The sequence below is a fragment of the Hylobates moloch genome, unplaced genomic scaffold, assembly GCF_009828535.3.
Source record: "Hylobates moloch isolate HMO894 unplaced genomic scaffold, HMol_V3 SCAFFOLD_11, whole genome shotgun sequence".
Classification (NCBI taxonomy): domain Eukaryota; kingdom Metazoa; phylum Chordata; class Mammalia; order Primates; family Hylobatidae; genus Hylobates; species Hylobates moloch.
In genome coordinates this window covers 98,061,799-98,082,143 of record NW_026652286.1, presented here as the reverse complement: position 1 = coordinate 98,082,143, position 20,345 = coordinate 98,061,799, and the positions used below count along the sequence as shown (strand labels likewise).

The window sequence follows — 20,345 nt, the reverse complement described above, 5'->3', positions numbered from 1 at the left end:
TTTGGAAAACCAGAAAGGCAAGAGACCTGGGCATTGCCCCTGTGCACTCCAGCCACTGAATCAGAGCTGCTCCTTAGAGGCATGAGGCTGGACCTGCTGCGGGGCCTCTGGCCTCATCACCTAGGCATAGGGGTCCCTCCAGCCTCCTCTCCTCACCTTAACGCCAGCATTCCAGCCCCTCCTCGCCAAATTAGCTTTCTCATCTGGAAACTGTAGCTGTTCAGACTAGTCAGTGCTTTCAAAATGTATTCACTCAGCAAACCACCGGGGCAGCCCTATACCCCCAGAGGTGAGGGAACACTTTTGGGGAGATGCCGAGCTCCGGCTCTCGTCTCTCGCTAGGAGGTAATCCTTCCAGTCTCTTGGGTGCACAGGAAGGTCCAGCACTTACAAATCAGAGCCCCCAAGACCCAGTCAGTCTTCTGCTGCCACTAAAGCCTGAGAACCACTGAGGCCTAGTCTCCATGGCTTCTGCAGGCTCTCCCATTTCAGATAAAGGGCTGTTGATGGACTCATTAGCCCATGGCCCATTTGCTTTTTCTCCTCCCTGGAGAAGGATTTCCTCTTCCTCCTGGGTCTTCCCACAGTTCTCCAGCCAATGGATCCTCAGTCCCTTGGAATTTGTCTTGTGTCTGTCTGTCCTGACATGCCAGGGCAGGAGCTCGCGGACTAATGGAAGCCCACCTGTGGTCACAGCATCTACCTCCCCACCCCAGAACACACACACACCAGCGCATACACACTCAGCACAGTCACTGGCCTTTATTTACTGCCACAGCCCTTGAAAGTGGTGTTAGGAGATTGCAATTTTGAGTCTTTCCTGACATTCCACCAAAGGCTTGTCTTTTGCAACTAATGCTGCACACAAACACACAGCAACCATCACACGTATGCACTCTATTACACTCCACTGTAACCCAAGGTAGTGTGCCATTTTATAAAAGGAGCTGCTGCAGCTTATGAAAGAAATAGTGCTGTGTCCTGGAGCTGAGCTGTGACATGAGGAGCCAGGATTCCAGCCTTGGCGCTCATCTCCACCACAGAGCGCTTGGCTCGCCCAGCGGGGAGGACTCAGGAGTCCTGGCAGAGTCAACACGTTCTTCATGGGAGAGCGGCACGGTGAGCGTGGCTGCGGCAGGGGGAGGGCTCTGGACCAGAAACCAGCCACTCCCCCCGGTGACCCTCTCTCTGTTCATGAAACAGTGTGACACACTTGCCCAGTACTTGAGCATGCGCTTGTCCCCGTTACCCCATGTGTTGCCACATTTTTCCAGATAGCAACAGCAGCAAGTACTAGAGAAGTTCTCCAGCTTTAGGCCCCACCTGAGCCCCCCTGGCCTGGTGTCCAGATGTCATTCCTATCAGAGAGTTCTCCCCGAGGCCGCGCCCTCTGTCTGTGGGTTTGGAGCCGACAGCAGAGTCTGGTACCCACACGGTGGGTTATTCATACCCCATGCCGTGACTCCACACCCCCAAGACACACACACTCACCATGAGATGCTGGAAGAGCCAAGAACGCATTATATTGGTGGCATGCTTGGGCAACACTCCTCGTTTGTTCTTGGACTTCTTATCCTCATTGTCCAGGAGGGAGGTGAGGTCAAGGTTAACCTTCAGGGCACGTGGAGAGAAAATCAGCATCAGCAGCCTGTGAGGCCAGCGGCTGGGGACCTGTTGCCACAGCGACGGCAGGCTCGGCCGCCAGCCCCTTTCCCGGCTCATTCCTAGGGCCCTGGGGAGGTCACCTTTCCCTCTCACCCCACGCCAGCCCCTCAGAGAGTGGAGGTGAGGCTTGGGTGATGGGAGAAGGGAAGAAGGACAAGGAGGAAGAGATGGGGAAGGGGGAGAGGGAGGGAGAGAGAGAGAGCGAGAGAGAGAGAGAGAAAGAGAGAAAGACAGAGGAAACAGGGCCATGCAGAGAGAACAGTAGAAGATATGAATTTGCCATAAGCTGTCAAGTAGTTATCAGCATTTCTGTGGTACTTTTCAGTTTGCAAACACTTTCCTATCCATCGCCGTGGTTCATTCTCACAGCAGCCCTGTAGGTTGGCTAGGCTGTGTGCAGTTGCTATTAATACCCCTTTTATCAATAAGAAGTCTGAGGCTCAGAGAGGTTAGGTGACTTATCCAAGAACCCAGAGTTAATGTCAGATCCCAGACTCTGACTTCCAATCTTTCTACTCTTCCTTTGTGTGTGCACTCTCTACCACTGAGGGACACAGTGGCTCAGTCTGCAGACAGGAATAGGAAGTGCAGGATCCTTTGATGTAACCCCAGGAGGGAGGCAGCAAAATCCCAGGAGTTGATAAAACCTTTCCAAGACCCAGCTTCTTATCTGTAAAGTAGGGGTAATGATACTTCTTAGAGGATGATGAGGATTCAATGAGTCACTCGTGTAAACTGCCTGGCAGATAAGAAGCGATTACAGGTGCCCTAGCCCACACCATGCACATGTGCACACACCTACACACACTCACCTGTGTGTTCTGGATCTGGATGGCTCCCTGGGGGATTGCTTGGGTGACCACCTGACCCTGGGAGGTTACCATGGTAACCGGTTGGTATAAGGCTCCACCTGAGGAGACAACCAGTTTTGGGGTCCCCTGCCATGGGAGTGGGTAGGAGCGAGGGCAAGCAGGGTTCCCAGTTCATTTGGCACTCACGTGTAAAGACCCTCTACTTTGGAGCCCTTGGGTAGCGAGCTATGGCTCTTCTGCTTTATGGGTGGGTGGGGGATGGTGTCTAGAGCCTAGGGCAGAGCCTCTGGTGGGAGGTGCTTCCGGAAAGGGACAACAGCCTTACTTGGTCCCCTCAGGGGCTCATGAGATTTTGACCCAAATTTGTTCTAAGCCATCACAATTGGGTCTTGGTGCTAACCGTCTATAAACTTAGTCAAGAAACTGAGCTGGGAGCCCCTCCCTCGGTGGAGGACAACCCCTACCCCTGGAACCGCCTCGGGGCCACCCTTTCTCCTCCCAGGGAATTCCCACAATCCCCCTTCCCGGTCTTTGCACCGACCTGACACGACTTGTGAGTTGACGGTTGTCATGGCGATGTTGCCCTGCTGCAGCGCTGAGGCTGGGACCACAATCCCCTGGGGATTACTGGAGACTCCAGACATGGAATTGGGGGAATTCTGCAGGAGGTCCTGGCAGTGAGGGAGGCGTGGATTGTGACAAGGACACTGAGAGCTTAGACCCTACAGCCCCAGAGTCCTCTTCTGTCCTTTCCCCTTCCTGCCTGCCCCCCTCCCTCCTTCTAGCTCCTCCCCAGACCCAGGTCCAGAAGGCAATTCTCTTGGTTTCCTAGAAAGAGTGAATAAGAGGGCTCAATTAAAGAAAAAAAAAAAAAACCCCAAAGAGTCACCCATGTAACCATTCCATTACCCTGAAAACCTAAGGCACAAATTATCTGATAACCCCATGGTCTCCTCCTTGGCTATACTTTGAAATCTCCAGTAATGATGCTTGGGTTCCAATCTCAGAGAGTCTCGTTTAATTGGTCAGGAGTGTGTCCTGGGCTCTGGATTTTTTCTTGATCAGATCCATCATATTCAATGGGCTGTGGGTTATTAAAAGCTCCCCAGGTGATTCCACTGTCAGCCGGGTCTGAGAAACTGGCTTCACCTGGTCGGAGCCTGCTCATCCTTCAGCCACACTTGTCTCCTGATGCTTTCCCGTCCCCCGGCTCCTCTCCACCCACCTCCATCACAGGCCTGTCACAGTAGGCTGCACACACAGAGCAGCCTCCAGTTCTCACCTTTGTATCCTTAGCACCTAGCTCAGGATACTAAAATGCATGTTAAATAAGCAAATGAAAGCCGCCCTAGCCTTCCCATAACCTTTCTTCTAAGGGTGTCTCATATGAGCCTCAGCCACCTTCGGCACATGGCATCGATTCCGTTCTCTTCCTCAGGCTCCCCACAGGATTCCACTGGAAACAGACCCTCGTCTCCCCACACTGCCGACCAGCACAGAACCTTTGCCGCTTTTCTTTGCGTTAGCCCAGGCAGGTGAGACATGTTTTCCTGGCCCTCCGCTCCCCTCACCATTCCCGGTTAACAGCTGAGTAAAGAAGTCCTTGGACTTGCTGTGGAGCCCTCCCTGCTCTCTGGGGAGCCTGCACTGGGAGGCTGGGTGCTTGGAGAGAATTCGTGAGGAAGGAATAGGATGTGGGAGAGGTTAGGGTCTCTAGGTTTGGAGAAGACAAAAAAGGCAGCGAGTGAAGTGTGGGGGCCTCAGGAGGCCGGCCTGGGTCTCTTAGCTCCTCCTAGCCACGGTTCCTCATCTGAAGACAGGGCTTGAACCAGTCAACAGGTCCAATGGCCATTTAGGTGACATTCCCAGGCTCAAATGCTGGAATCGTAAGGCGTGAACTGCAAGGATTTAGAGACAGGTAAACGGTCAAGGAAATAGACAAAATGGGGGGAAAAAGAAGGCCCCAGCTTCCCAGTTTTTGTTTTAGGACGTGAAGAAGCTTGGGTCTTCAGCCTCCAGGGCAAGTCTAGGGTTTTGAGCCCAGAAATCTGTGTTTGGAGGAAACCTCGAGCCAGTGACTGCCTACCTGTAGCAACAGACGAAGGGAAAGTGTTACAGCCCAGGGGACAGCCATGGCGGATCTCCTCCCAGACCCTGACAACACAGAAACTGGCAGAGCCTGTCAGGAAGTGGAAGTCGGCACTGATTTATACATCTCACTCGATTCAGCTGATTAAATCCCCCTTGGCGTCTCCTCCAGAGCTGCCTTTTTTACTCTCCTGGGTTGTCTCTGGCCCAAGAGCTGGAGGAGTACTGCCTATAAATAAGCAGCGCCAGGAGGAGAGGAGCCAAGCACGCCCTCCTCCCACCCACCTGCCGCACACACGGGCCTCCTGGTCTAGCTCCTCCGGGTGGGTGGGGCGATGGAGGCCTTGCTTCTATTCTGAGCTCACCTCTGCTGCTGTGACCTTGGGGAACAGAGGGGGCAGCTCTTGCCTTGGCTTCCCCTTCCTGGGGCCCCGTGGGAGCCTCCTAGCCCCTGAAGTTTATACTTTGAGCAGAGCTCTTGGCCTTCCTGTTCCTGTAGTTGTGGTCTAGAATGGAGTCTGCCATGCAGAAGCCTAGAAACTGGAAGAGCCCCTGGAAGCCACACATTTCCCCTCCCTGAAGTACAAATAAGGCACTGAGGTTTAGAGATGGCTGGGACTTCCCAAGGCCACACAGCCGGTTAGCAGCCAGAGGACCAGAACACAGATCTCCTTCCCCCACAAATGCCCCCTACACAGGTTCTGGGCTGCAAATGCTCCTTGAATCCTGCGGGTCAACCAATCGTCATTGCAGGCAAGGTGAACAGATAAAAACAACTAAAACTCGGAAGTCCAGAAGCAGCGGGGGCACTGGAGGAAAGGCAATCACGTCACCACCCTTCTGTGGGCCTCATCTCCTTATGTATACAGTGCATGTGACACCAGGCCCCTCAGCACCTGAGTTTTCAGTGATGAGACTGCTCTGAGTTTGAGTTCTCCTTGTTTCAACATCCCAGCCTACCGTTCTCATGGTATGTAAACCGTGCTGATACTATATTTGAAGCTGGCGCAAACTCGGAAGGTAAATTTACTTTTTTTTTTTTTTTTTGAGACAGGGTAGAGAGTCTTGCTATGTTGCCCAGGCTTGTCTCAAACTTCTGGGGTCATGCAACCCTCCCACCTGAGCCTCCTGAGTCATTGGGATTACAGGTGTGAGCCACCACACCAGGCTTGAAGGTAAATTTAATGGGGGAGTGGGTACCTCCATGCCATTCACCTTAAAACCAGTGGAAGTGACTTCTCAATCCCTTGTTTGGAATCATCCGTGCTAGCTTGTGCCTCTTCTGGTAGGGATATTTGAGAATTTCCAACATAAAAGGTTGTCCCAGACTTTCTTCACCCCCCAAAAAGTACCCAACAAGGTTAGAAAAATACAAGCAAAGTCAGTAAAATAAATACAAGATGTGTCCCTTGGGATTCAACCAACACACATTGTTTCCTAGCCAAAGGCAGAAGGTGAGCCACCACCTGGATGCTTCGTCTGCTTACTCAGACCCTGGCTGCTTCTCCACCTTGTGGCTTGGATACCCTCCATGCCAATTTACCCAGTTTGGGTAACTAAAGGCAATTTATGCATTGGATCAGAGCCTTCTCTTTCCTACCCTTCTCTCCCTTCTCTGGGTCTTTGGCTGGAAGGTGCTGAGAGGCAGCCAGATTCTATCAGTGAAGGAATAAAATAAAAACCTTCAGAGATAGAGTCCAAGGGCAGGGCTGGGACTGGCAACGTTTTAGGTGGGGCAGGGAAGAGGAAGCAAAATTTTGGCATCCTGGAGGTCTGGGGAAATGATATTCATCCCTTACATCTGTAAACATGAGCTGCTTCACAAACCTGCCTTCAGCGTGCTTTTTTTTTTTTTTAAGACATAGGTTCTCAGGGCCACTGGATCAAGACCCTCACCCACCATCTAGCAATCTATATTTTTAAAAACCTCCTTGTGATGGTCCCAAAAATCAGATGGGTCTGAAAACGACCCATTTACCATGCACACTGAGTATTAGCATTCTTTCACCACGCTATTCCATTTTAATGTCACCATCACCCCATGGGGTCAGCAGGACAGACAATCCTATTTGCCTGAAGAGAGATTGAGGTCCAGAGAGGATGGAAATGACTTCCCAGAGTCAAGTAAGTGTGCCTCCAGCCTAAGGCCTCTGGCTCTGAGTGTAGGACGAGTGCTCACACAGAGAGGATATGTGCTTCCGGGTCAGACAGACAGGCTCCAATGCAAGCACAGTGCCTGGCACATTTAGCCATCCAATAGTTTATTTCCCACTTCCCTTGGCTAAGGTCACTCAACTAGGGAGTGGCACAGTTGGGATTTAAAAACCTGTCCTAGAAGCCTTCAAGTCACTTGAGTTCTTTACTTAGCAAGCGAAGGGGTTCAGCTGGGGTTGCGCACGCAGGCAGAGTTGTGCAAACCTTGCTACATGTCTCCCTGTCTGAGATGTTCCCGGGCAATGGACTAGTCCCAGGATCCTAAGCATCATCTCTGACTAGCCCGACAACTCCACTTGGCTGCAATTTCCAGTCGAGGCTTAGTCTCTAGCGCCGTAGAATGGAGACAAGGGGGCTCTGACTCTCTTTTCTGAGGAAGGAACTTCCAGAGCAGCAGTGGGAACCCCGTGGGGAGTGCATGTTAGCTAAGCACATGGTATTATTCGCTTTTTGACAGCTTCCCCTCAGGACTTATCAGACTCCAAACGCAGGTAGGTGCCACTGTGTCTAGACACAGAGTTGCTCCCCTCTAGGCTCCTTAGCACCCAGATGGAGGTGAGAAGAGCGTTTGGTACGGTTCTAGTTACATTTTTCAGCACCCAGAGCCTCACATCCCTGCTGGAATTATCCAGGAACCTGGGGATGAGAGCTGGTTATCCAGCCCAAGAATTCTGTTTGTTTTGTTCCACTAGGAACACAGCCGTGGTGTCCCCAAGCCTCTGGGAACTGCCTGAAGCCTGGGAATCAGATGAAAACCAACACGCTGGGCTCCCCGGGCACCCCCGGAAGTGGCCCCACTCCTGTTCCTTGTGTGCTGTTGATTGAGACTCAGAAGCAAAGAGCCTCTCAGGAGGGGCAGAGCAAGGCAGAGCTTTGGTTTTGGAATGGCAGAGTTTGGAATGGCAGAGAACTGGTGCCTTCCGAGCACTATCCTCTGGGCCAGCTGCAACACGCTGGAACTACAGCTGCCACTCATGCTTCACAGACCTCAGTGGTCACCAGGGGAGTTTTACTCCAAATTGCATTTGGAACAGCAGAAAGATGACTTGTTCCAAAGGAAGGCCTTACTAAGAAACGATGAGAAGCTGTGGAATGACTTTTGGAAGTGGGGGCTGCAGAGACCCACATGAATGGACAGTGGTCTGACGTCAGCCCAGGAAGAGCTGTCTGTCCCTGTGAGCCACTGTGCTTCATTGTTAATAGAGAAAGGGCTTGAGCTGCCCTGGGAGACTCAAGGAAGACTTCATTTCCACTCAAGGAAGGAATTCCTGGAAGAAACCAGAACGGGACAAAGACATGAAGGAGTGAAGGAAATAAATGACAGAAAAGTTTCTGTTTAAGCTGTTTCGAAATAGATGGAATTTTTATCTTACTTGGATGCCTGTGAAACAGGGGAATGAACGGGATGGCCTGGCAAAGATCCTTCCAGCTGAGGATTGTAAAAGAGCCAATGCCATTTCCTAAGGATTGTGTGGGAGGGTGAGGGACGGTGAGTCGGTGGCCGGACTGGGGTGCAGTGTGGAGCCAGCCCCAGCCACCTGCCATCCTCCCCCTGGCCACTAGAGGTCTCTGCTGATCCACCGGCTCAGACCACACTCACCAAAGCCTCCCAGAAGGCCCGCGCTGGCGGCTCCCCTGCCTGGGCTGGGGGCGGGTGGGGCTCGGTTCTGAATGTCTCCTTTCTGCTGGAAAGCTTGTCCTGACCTCCCCAGGGCACAGCCGCGGCCCGTCCTCTGGACTCTTCAAAGCCTCCCATCTGCCTTACATACTGGACACAACAGAATGGTTCTCTCTAATGCAGGCGTCCTCTTTCCCTAGCTTGGTGGCAGGCTTTTTGAGGGAAAGAGGGGTCTTTCTCTGAATTCCCAGAAACTGCTTAGCACAATGTTAAGTGCATGGTACATGCTAGATACATGTGTGGTCTGACTTTGGCCTAAGGCTGTGGGTGTATTCCTGTGTGTGGTGGGATGTGTGTGTGTGTGTGTGTGTGTGTGTTTGTGTGTGCCTGTGCAAATGTGCCTTAGGAGGGTGGAGAGGTTGTCCTTGTCCCCAGACACCCTTTCCCGGCAGCATCCCTCCGTTATGGCAGAGCCAGGGCCCTGTCTTAGACCAAGAAAAGCCAGATTCCCACACTCGGGAAAGCCAAGCACATGTAAACAAGCCACCTAATCCTGTTCTTGTTCCACTCCTGTTGGGGGCCTTGGTCTCAAGGGAAAGGCAGCTCTGGCCTGTGGGGACAAGCAGCAGCTGCTGCTCTTAAGGAACATTCCTTCTCAGGCGGGAGAAGCGCTCAGGTTTCACTAGCCTGGCAGCAAAGGCCACCTTCTGGTCTCCGGGCTCCATGGCTGCAGGGCTGGGGGTGAGGAACCAGCAGAAGAGACAGCTTTAATGCCTGTGACAGGCGGTGTGGCTCATTTTATCCCACTTCAGTCTAGGGATGCCCCTGTCCATCTAAGTAGTGCTCTTTCCAGGGCAGATCGCCCCCCTACCCCAGCCCCATCCAGTCTTCTCCCTGGTCCTGTCCTCAGGATGCTTAGCCACTGGGCAGAACCTCTAGGGTCCTGGCTGAGGTGATGGCCCCCTACCCCTTCGGCCCCCTGCCAATCTGGAAAATCCAAAATTCCTTAGAGGTCAATAGGCAAGTGCCACCCTTCCCAGGTAGGGATGTATTGATTAGCCCCCTCCCTCTTCTGCTGGGGAGGTGTAGAGCTGCAGAGTTGCATCTGGCAGCTGGGCCTAGCATCTCAGAATGTCCTCAACTTTGCACCTCTCATTTCCCTACTTCCAGTCTACTAGCAAATCCAAATCCTTGCTTCGTAGCAATTGGCTTCTTCCTCTGTAGTCCCTAACCCCCTGACCAATAGCTAGGTAGGGTCATCCCTCCCCACCCAGGTCCCAGGACCCCTGATTCTTCTCCCCATGTGTCACAAAAACATATCCCCATGTAGCAAGAAGAACATGGGCTCTGGAATAGCCCATCCTGGACTCCACCACTTGCTAGGTGTGTGACTTTGAGCCAGGGTCTTCACTTCTCTCAGCTTCTCTTTTCTTGGATGTAAAATGGGGAAAATCATGTGTACCTTGCAGCCTGTCATGCAGAGTAAATTAGATAATCTGTGGAAAGCACCTAGTACACACCATGTTTGAGACAGAGGGGAGCTTAATAAATGGTCACCATCTCCCCTCTTCTGCCAGCTCTTCTTGCACCAATACAAGATGTGGCTACTCAATTGATTTCTCTCCAGCGTGTCTCCAGCCCTGACCCTGTTGCCTACATTTTCCACTAAGTTTAAAGTCTTTAGCAGTCGGCCACCACTATCAGCCCCAAAACAGAACTCCCACACATTTGGCTTCAAGGTACTCCATCATTACACTTGGAGACCTGAGACTGTGTCACATCCACTTTTATATCCCCAGAACTCAGTAGGCTCCAGAGGTGCCTGAATGGATGCAGGATGCATGAATGAATGAGCCCCCTCCACCCCATCTCCTCTCTAGGGATTCTGATTGGCTCTCTCTGTTTCTCGCCTTCTTCCAGACTTCTTGCTATTTTGGAAACACTCACCTTTATAAAGATTGCCAAATAGGCTACCAACTCTCACCAAGCCTGCCTGAAATGCCACCTCATCCAGGAAGCCCTCCCAAGGCCAGTGAATCTGTAACTTCTCCAATCACAATGGGCAAAGTCCTCCTGTTGGCCTCTCCATTCTGTCCTGAGGTTTGTTTATCCTATTGTGGTGCAGGAACAAACTGTCCATGAAGGTGTGAGGGCTGGGTCTGGGACTTGGTCCCTCTCTGAGGAAGGATGAAGGATGCTGAGTAGAGACTGGGGCAACCTCAAGCCACATGTGTGGATCGCCCAGTCCAGAATCCCTGCCTGCAGCTCCTCTCCCCATCTCTTTGGCTGCTCCTTTCATCTATACCCTTGACCCTGAGCATTTCGCGGCTGACATGATTTATCTAGATCCTCATTGCGATTCATGGCGTTCTCTCCCTGAGACTGGGAGCTCCTCTTGGACAATGGCTTGTGCCTGTTCTCACAGGACCTAGCACAGTACATACAGTGAGTGCCCCCCAAATGCTTGGCAATTGAATGAGAACCATGATTCAATCCAATTTGCCTGGAATAGAGCAGAGGCTTAAATCTCCACAGAGAAAAAAGGATGAATTTTAGGTCAAACTAATACTTGAGTGAGGTGGGTGTTAAGGTCTCTCTAGTGGAATGGTTCCATTTGTGCCCTCTAGGAAGGACAGGAGAACCCAGAGTCGGGTCTAGAACCAGTCTCCTTACAGAGGATGCCCCCCGCAAGAAACCTGGGCTCTGAGGAGTAGGAAGCCTAGGTGTCATTGGGTGCCTGCAGCACAGGATGGGTTCCTAGGGAGGGGGAAAATCTAGCTGTGGCCCAGGTCTTTGAAAGTCTGCTTTAGTCCCCTGCTTGGTAGAACAGTCTCCCTTACTTCCCATCTCCACTCTGCCCAGCAGAGAAGACTCACACAGAGGAATCGAAGGCTGAGCAGGAAAACGCTCAACCCATCGATCTGGATGGAGGACACGGCATAGCATCTGGGAGTGGGGGTACCAAGTTGAAAACAAAAATGTCTCCCGCTTTGCAACACAAGGCTGGATGATTAGCACACAGGGAAAACCATGAGCCAGCAGTTTGCAACAAAGCTGGCAGGCGGCTGGAATGTTGATCCAGAGGATCATGTTCCAGAGGGGAGACACCCCTCCCCAGGCCAGGCTGGTGCTCAGTGAGGCTATTTCAGGCCGGGGGGATTAAGGGTGAACCATGACGACTGCATGTGCCTGCGTGTGCACACACATACACACACACACACACACTCACAAGCTCCTTTTCTCTCTCCTCTCCCATAGAGGCTCCTGCATCTTGAACCCAAGACCTGCCTCTGGCACTGAAAGTCTCTGGTCCCCGATTCTTAGCAGCCCTGGGCCTCTCCTTCCTGGGAGAGCCCATGCAAGCCCCGCCCCTACCTTAGGGCAACAATGACAGGGCCCTGTCCTGGGAAGGCTTAAGAGATGTGTGAGTGTGCAGGTGGGCCAAGGGATGGCCGGAGAAGGCAGGAGAGCAGGTTACAAAGCTCCTGCCCTAGCCTATGTGTAATTACAGTATTTACCCCCGAAGCCTGAGCAAAGCAGGCAGTGGCAGTCAGAGAAAATGCAGGGGCAAGTTTGAGTAATACAATAGGAGCAGCACATAGCACATCCTCCTGACTTTCCTGCCTCCTCGTACCCTGGCTGCGCACTGAGCCACACCCATTGTCCTTTCACTTGCTTTCACTCTTGCTGCCATTCCTCTCTCCGTCTGTCCTTCTGCCCGGTCGTTCTCTGTATCATCTCCCTTTTCCTGGGTTTGTGTGCCTCCCTGTCTCTCTCTGTTGCTCTTTTCCTCCAATTCTTCAGCCTGTCTCTGCCTCCCTCCTGAATGTTGACCCTGCATATTTGGCTTTCTTTCTCTTTATTTTTCTTCCTATTTCTCCTTTCCTCTTTTGGCTTCCCCTTGCCCCGCCCCCCCCCCAATTTTCTTTCTCTCATTCCATTATTTCTTTCAGTAAATACTTTCCGGCCATCTATCTTGCACAAGACCTTGTGGTAGCCACTGCTGGGGTCACAGGGAGAGTACACGAGGAATCTGAAGTGATGAGTCTACTTCAAGAGAGTATCAGCAGGCAGAGGCTGGGAAGGCTGTTTTTGGTCTATAATAAGGTGATTGGGTGATTTCAAACATGTAAAATACTGTCACAGCTCAAAAAGTGTTATCTGGGATAGGAGATGAGATGAACACAAGCATCTATAATATAAAGTCAGAGCGACTTGTGCCATATTGATGGCTCAGCAAGCTCCAGCGGTTAGTGGAGGGCAGGAAGCGTCCATTCTGGATGGGGCATCAGGGAGTCCTTCTGGGTGAGCAGCCTTGTTCCTACCCTTGGGGAAGAAGCTGGGTTTGGTTGTGCAGAGATGATGGGGTTGGGGGGGAGGTCTCACCCGAACAGACAGGCATGGAATGATGGCTACAGCACCCCGAACAGTCAGATTGGCCCAGCCAGGAAGGCTGAAGCCAGACCTAGGAGGGCCTTGAATGTCAGGTGAACAGATGTGAAAGCCCTCCCTTCCACCCCCAGGGGCATGGCAAGCAGGGTTTCTGAGCAGGAGAATGACACGAGCAAAGTTAGAAAGATGAATCCAGCAGCAGAAGCTTAAGAGATGCGTGGATGTGCAGGTGGGCTGAGGGATGGCCCGGAGAGCAGGTTAGGAAGCTCCTGCCGTAGCCTATGTGTAATCACCGTATTTACCCCTGAAGCCAGAACAAAGCAGGTGGTGGCAGTCAGAGAAAATGCAGGGACAAGTTGGAGTAATACCAAGTAGGAATACCTCACTAAGTGTCTTTTCTCTTAGTGCCTCGCTGGCATCCCCCCTCCCCCACACCCACGCCCAATTGTCTGTTTCCTCTTTCCCAGCTGATCAATGGCCTTTCTGCAGTGGCTACCCCGGGGCCAGCTTGACTTCCAGGCAGAGATCTGATGCTTCCAGTGATAGGAATCAAAATTCCACCCTCTTTCCTCAAACTCAGAAGGCTGAGTGCTGGGATTCTCCAGGGGGACTGATTTTTGCAGGTGGCGGCATCTCTGAGACCTTAACCATCCAGAGCCCACGTTATCCTTTTCTGCAAACCCCACTTCTCCAGTGACCCTGTTTCTGCAAACTGACTTGTCAGTCTCAGACCTCCAACCCTGCGGGGGCTGAGGTGGCTGCTAAGCCCTCTGCCTCTCCTTCCTTCCCCCACTACCCTGGTGCACCCCCAGCTCCAGAGCTCGAGGTGGAGTTGGAGGGCCCAGGAGGGGAAATCCAGTGCCTCTCCAAGGACCTGATTACTTCCAAAGACTTGTGCTAATTTTCTGATATGATCCTCACATCTCTGTGAGGCACTAAATCCTCATTACTTTTCCTGACCGATGCATTCTAATTAGATCAACACTTAAAAAAAAGTCACAATAGCCACAGGATGGCTTTCCATCTCATTAACTCCTCACTTATTATTTTCATGAAAATTACTGATAAAAATGTGCATCTCCATTTGGCGAGGCCTCACAGCCTGCTCAGCTCCTATCTTGCATCTCTCCCATCACCGGGACTGTGCAGCGTCACCATGGTAACCCACAATAATAGAAACTAATAAATTACAAACGAGATGCTCGTTGAGCAATTATTGTCCTCTTTTATGCAAGTTTCTTGCTAATTTTGATCATAAGGGAAAGTACAATAAGACTCTGAAGGAATGAGTCTATTTCAAGAGAATATTAGCAGGCAGAAGCCCGGGCGGGTGTTTTTAGATCTGTAATAAAGTGACTTGGTGATTTCAAGCGAGAGGAAGAGGAAGTAAACTTCTTGCCCTATGTCCTGGGCAGTACTCACTACTGAGTCGCACAAAGAGCCCACTGGGGTGGGTTGGATGTGATACCGAGTGTATCTTTTGTGCTTGTTGTCAAAATGTGCAAAGTGAGGCTGGCCTTCTAGAAGTCAGCCTGTCCCCTCCCCTGACTCCACCAATCTGGGGAGACAGAGTACATGGGTGGTTCCTTAGGGGTCTAGGGACAAAAATGGCACAGCCTTTCTTTGGTACTACTTCCAGCACCTCTCGGCACTCACTCCTAGAAAGTTTACCTGCATCCCCATGCCTGATTGTTTAATGAGAAGAGGCTACGGAGGACTCCTTGGGGACCCTCCAGGTGTCTTCCAGGACTCAGGGGCTCAGTGGAAGGGGAACAAAGTCTCAAGCCTGTGGCTTATGCAGATGCCTGTGAGTTGGGTGGGAAGGTATTGCCAGGCAGCGTTCTCCGTTTGTAGGTTTGGGGAAAATATGCCGCCCTGGAGGGGAAAGCCCATTCTTGCCCAAAGCGTGTAGTCAGCATTTCTGCATTTCCCAGGTCTCAGGAAGGAGGTGGCAGGGGAACCTGGGAACAGGGTGGTTTGAGGTGACATTGACCATGGCCCTGAACCTTAGGGGGACAGAGATGCCACAGTAGCGTGAGTGCCTGGAGAATGATGAGGGAGCAGCAGGCCCATGGGAAGCTGGCTTCACCCATTAGGTGGGCAGGATTCAGGGAATGACTGCTTTCCCCAGATGCCCTTTCCCAGAAACGCAGATGGCTCAGCAAGCCGCAGCCTCTTAAGAAGCCTGTGGGGCTGGGATGTCTGAGGTCCCAGCTCATCCTCCAGGAGAGCTTTCCATCTCCTTAGCTCTGGTGCCCACTCTGGGGGATACTTTGGGCCAGGAAGCCAGGAATGATTTTGGACATTGTCCCTCTCCGATCTGGTCATTTTCAAGGGAATACTAATGCCCTGGCAGGGCAGAGTGTGTGTAAAAATGGGATGGGATGACCTAACAGATATGAAGAGGAGTGCATCAGAGGAGGGCCCTCATGGCAAAGGAACCCAGTGGGTCTAACCCAGTGAAGGTCACCAGGGGACCTTCCTCCACGCCTGGCTCCAGAGCTGGGCTTAGGAGCCTGGCTTAAGAGATGGGACCCAGCTCTGGGTGTTACCTGTGAGTGGAGGTTGATGGAGGGCTGGTTGGGGGAGTAGGGCCCCCCTAGATCATTCCTGAGCAGGTTATCACTGTGCATCTTGGTTTTGAGGCAGGTGATGTAACGGTTACAAAAGTCTTTGCAGAGTTCATTGACTTTCTCCAGCTCCAGCAGGTGGATTCTCAGGACCTGGATTGCCTTCACCATCTGCGGAGAGGGAGGAGAGGTGAGCCCAGGTGTTTGCATCCTATTCCCTTCACTGCCTGGACCCCCAGCCCCCAGCACCCTAGGGGAGGGGAGCCTACGCCCTGCCCTAGCTCATGCTTCCTACACTTGATCTTTGCCAAAAGGCCCAGAAGTGGTGGGCGGTGCTTTCTCATCCCCATGACTTCAGTTCTAATGATGGCTGTCTGCTAATTATTCCTTTGCTCTGAGCCCTCTGTTATCACAGCTGTTCTTGAGGCAGTTGTGGTATTCTGAGAACAGCATTGGCCTTAGCGAGGAAGGCCAGGTCCAAGCCCCGGGCCTGTCACTTACTATCTGTGTGAGCTTGGGCAAGTTGCTCAAGCTCTCTGTGCCTTAGTGGCTAACAAACGGGGATAATTATATTCTCCCTGACAAGTTTACAGGTTTGTTGCAAGTGCTGTATGAGGGCGTATACATGGTAGCACATTGTGAGGTGTGAAGGACCAGGCAAGCATGAAGAAGACGGAGATCAGAATTTCTTATAAGTGCCTCTAGAGCTCAGGGACTGTCTATTCTTAAACAAGCATTCTGAGTGCCTCATGGGATACCGGTTACCTTGTGGACACTCTGTGGATACTCGCTGATGGACTGAATAATCCAGCATGACTTAGCTGGGCACCAGCTACCTCACTGTCTGCTGTGGCCTTTTCCATGCCCTTTGGATTGCTGTATGGGAGCCTGCTGCCTCTTCAAATGGACATTCCTAACCTTTCCATGGCAAGAAGCTATTTTGCAATTGAAGCTTCGCTCTTTACTGCTGTTATTATCACAAAAAGAAAATACTATGGAAGGTATGGAAAGCAGGGTGAAAAAAACCTGTCTTTGATCCAATTGCCCTACAGAATGATGATTTTTTTCCCACACGCATATATTTTAACATAGTTTCAATAACCTTATGCATGCAATTTTGTTTTCTGTTTTTTCCCTCTAGTTTAGCAAATCTGTTTTTCTAAGTGCCAGAACTGTTTTCTCTATCCTCTCTTCTAGACTATGAGCTTTGAGAAGGCAGGGGTGGTGTCTAATTTGCTCACCATATTATCTTCAGCACCAACACATATGGATACGGAGTAAACATTTGCTGAATGGATGAAAGTTATTGAGTAAATATATTTTTAAATGTTGCATATTATTTCATGTATGTGCCATACTTAACCAGTCCCCTATTAGGTATTTAGATTACTTCTAATTTTTCAATTTTATAAAAAATGTTACAGTGAATATTTTCTAAGCTTATAGGTTTTTTTTTTTTTTTTTAAATGTTTCTGCATTATTTCTTTAGGATGAATTCCCAGAACTGACAGGAAAAAAAGCTATGAATGTTCTTGTGGATTATGATAAATATTGCCAAATTGCTTTTCAATAGGGGGTTGTTCAAATGGTGCTAGAACAATTAGACATCCATATGCAAAAAAAACTGAGTCTTGATTTAAACCTCATACCATAGATGAGATTAACTCAAAATGGATCAAAGACATAAATGTAAGACATGAAACTATAAACCTCTTAAAAAAAACAGGAAAAAATCTTCAGGATCTAGGGTGAGGCAAAGAGATCTTAGAGTTGACACCAAAAGCATGATCCAGGCCGGGCACAGTGGCTCATGCCTGTAATCCCAGCATTTTGGGACATTGAGGCAGAAGGATCACTTGAGGTCAGGAGTTTGAGACCAACCTGGCCAACATGGCGAAACCCCATATCTACTAAAAATACAAAAATTAGCCAGTGGTGGTTGTGCGTGCCTGAAGTCCCAGCTACTTGGGAGGCTGAGGCAGGAAAATCGCTTGAACCTAGGAGGTGGACGTTACAGTGAGCCGAGATCGAGCCACTGCACTCCAGCTTGTGCGACAGAGCGCAACTCCGTCTCAAAAAAAAAAAAAAAAAAAAAGATGATCCAGTGAGGAACTGGACCTTGTCAAAATTAAAAATGTTTACTCTTCAAAAGACCTTGTGAAGATGAAAAGACTACATACTGGAGGAGAATATTTGCAAACCAAAAATCTGACAAAGGACTTGTATCTAGGATATATAAAGAACCCTCAAAACAAAACAGTAAAATAACGAGCAACCCAATTAGAACATGGTCATAAGACATGATTAGACATTTCACTGAAGAGGATATACAGATGGCAAACAAGCACATGAAAAGATATTCAATGTCATTAGTCACTAGGGAAATGCAAATTAAAACCGCAATGAGATATCACTACACACCTATTGGTATGGTTAAAATAAAAGAAATAAATATGACAACACCAAATGCTGGTGAGGAACTGGAGACTAGAACACTCAGACATTGCTGGTGAGAGTGTAAAACGGTACAGCCACTCTGGAAAACAGTATGACAATTTCTTACAAAACTAAATATGTGCGCACCATATGACCCAGCAATTGTACTCTTGGGCATTTATCCCAGAGAAATAAAAACCTATGTTCTTACAAAAACCTGTATACAAATTGTTCAAAGCAGCTTTACTTCTAATAGTCAAAAATGGGAAACAACTCAAATGTACTTCAATGGGTGAATGGATGAAGAAACTGTAATTCATCCATATCATGGAATATAACTCAGCAATAAAAAAGAATGAGCTATTGATATGCCCAACAATGTGGATAGATTGCAAGGGAATTTTGCTGAGAGACAAAAGCCAGTCTCAAAGGATTATATACTATATGATGCCATTTACATAACATTTTTGAAATGACAAAATTATTGAGATGGAAGACAGATTAGTGGTTGACAGCGGTGGAGTGGAGGAGGGAGGAAGGAACTGTTCTGTACCTTGCTATAACAATGTTTATGTAGATCTAAGTATATGATAAAATTGCACAGAACTAATTACATGTACACACACACACACGAGGGCATGTAAAACTGGTGAAATCTGAATACAGTTGGTGGATTGTTCCTGGCTGTGAAATTGTGCTATGGTTATACAAGATGTGAATCAGGAGCTCTCTGTATGAGTTCTTATAACTGCATGTGAATCTACATTTATATCAAAATTAAAAGAAAAAAAATGCTAGGAGCGGGTGATGCTTATTGCTTTTCCAGATCCATTTATGTTGACGCAAGCAATATACGGGATCTCTATTTAATCCCACCCACCTAGTTTTTGGCTAGCTCCTGGGTGCCTAGAGGAGAGTTTGGACAATATAAAAAGGGATGGAAACAAGGAAGGAAATCTCTCCCAGAGAATTGTGACTGTGAGGTGTGTGTAGAGCAGTGTGGCTTGAAACCAGCATTACACCCTTCTCCGAGCCTTGTTGGCATTTCAAGCGGGGAGCCCACATTCCCTGGGCTGGGCTTGTGGCTTGTCTGATGAGCAGGGATTGTGCTCAACTAATTAAGGGTTTTTGGAGTACTAAATTAGACCAAGTGTCACTCAAAGACAGAAAGCAGCGATTGTGTGTCATCATGCAGGGCTCAGTCACAAGGTCTCCTCCTAAGTGCCACCTCCGTGGGGCTGAGACTGAGGGAGACTGAGCCATCCTAAGCAAAGAGGAAAATGGTGACTTCAGAATGGATCATTTGGACCCCAAAGTGGAGTTAAGTACTTAATAAAGATTTATTCTTGCCTAATGTTCTACTTGACTTTGGCCATGAACATCTTGGTCTATGTCTCTCTGTGTAATGAGCACAGGATAAGATACTTAACAGATATGTGTTGCTGGATTGATAATAATACCCAAACGTTTCTTATTCAGACTGTGTCTCAGGCACTGTGTTAAGCCCATTCCAGGCCTTATTTATTCCACACAACCATCTCATTAAGTAGGTACCGTTATTGCTCATATTTTGCATTTGAAGAAGATAAAATCCAAAAATATTACGTTTCCTTGCTTAGAGTCACACAACTGGCGAGTGATATGAAGCCAGGTTGCCCCATTCCCGACCTGTGTGCCTTGTCTTTCAATATGGACTCTCAGAATTATGTAGGTAGAGGAAGTGGCAGTATAATGCGTACATGGTTTGAGAGAAAGTGGCTCAGTGACAGCAAGTATGGGGTTCTAGAAAGCCAAATAGCTTTTGAGACATTAAAATTTAGGATTTCCAGAACCCTTCCTGGTAATGTGCCTTTTCTTGGCTGCTCTGATCTCCCATCTCTCACTCCTGGCACAGCCCCCCAGGGTCCGAACACCTCACCAACACAGGTGCCTGCTTTTCCATGTGCACAGGGAGAGGGCTGGACTGTCAGGTCCCTTAAGTTTTCTGACTCTCTGCACATTACCAGGACTTCTGCCCTCAATTCACGCCTGATGGTGTTAGAATGAATCCCACACGATGACCTGGACAAGCCTCTAGATGGCTGCACAGTCCAAACTCATCAGGACAGAGGCTGCATCTTCTCCTCCAGCCTCTCCTGGTCACTGGGCGATGACCTTATTGCCTCGGACCATCTCCATATTCTCTCAATCTGCTGATTAAGAAGCTTTTCCTTATATTCAATCAAAATCTCTCCCGCCTTAATGTAAAGTGCCTTCTGTAGGTACCAAGAACATCAAGGAACTTCTAGGACCTCTATCAACACAACTTCTTTTTAATTTAATTTTATTCATTCAGCAAGTATTAAGTCTTACTATATGCCACATATTGGACCAGGCATCTGACTTGAACAAGTTGTTCAATTAACTTTCTCTTCTCTCTCTTTTTTTTTTTTTTTTTTTTTTGAGACGGAGTCTTGCTCTGTCACCCAGGCTGGAGTGCAGTGGTGTGATCTCAACTCACTGCAAGTTCCACCTCCTGGTTCATGCCGTTCTCCTGCCTCAGACGGGGTT

The 20,345-nt window shown here is 49.6% G+C and overlaps 1 protein-coding gene across 11 annotated transcripts in view; it reads right to left on the bottom strand.

The window, feature by feature from the left end:
• PKNOX2 (PBX/knotted 1 homeobox 2) overlaps positions 1–20,345 on the bottom strand; it is a 321,964-nt gene that overhangs the window by 20,395 nt on the left and 281,224 nt on the right. For 10 of the 11 annotated variants that reach the window (XM_058424449.1, XM_058424447.1, XM_032167813.2 and 7 more), the window contains 4 exons: positions 15,342–15,530; positions 3,019–3,148; positions 2,478–2,575; positions 1,492–1,611 (listed from right to left, as the gene is read on the bottom strand). In XM_058424449.1, coding sequence (XP_058280432.1) covers positions 1,492–1,611; positions 2,478–2,575; positions 3,019–3,148; positions 15,342–15,530 — 537 coding nt within the window. The remainder of the gene's footprint in view (positions 1–1,491; positions 1,612–2,477; positions 2,576–3,018; positions 3,149–15,341; positions 15,531–20,345) is intronic. The other variant, XM_058424454.1, reaches the window with a different exon arrangement.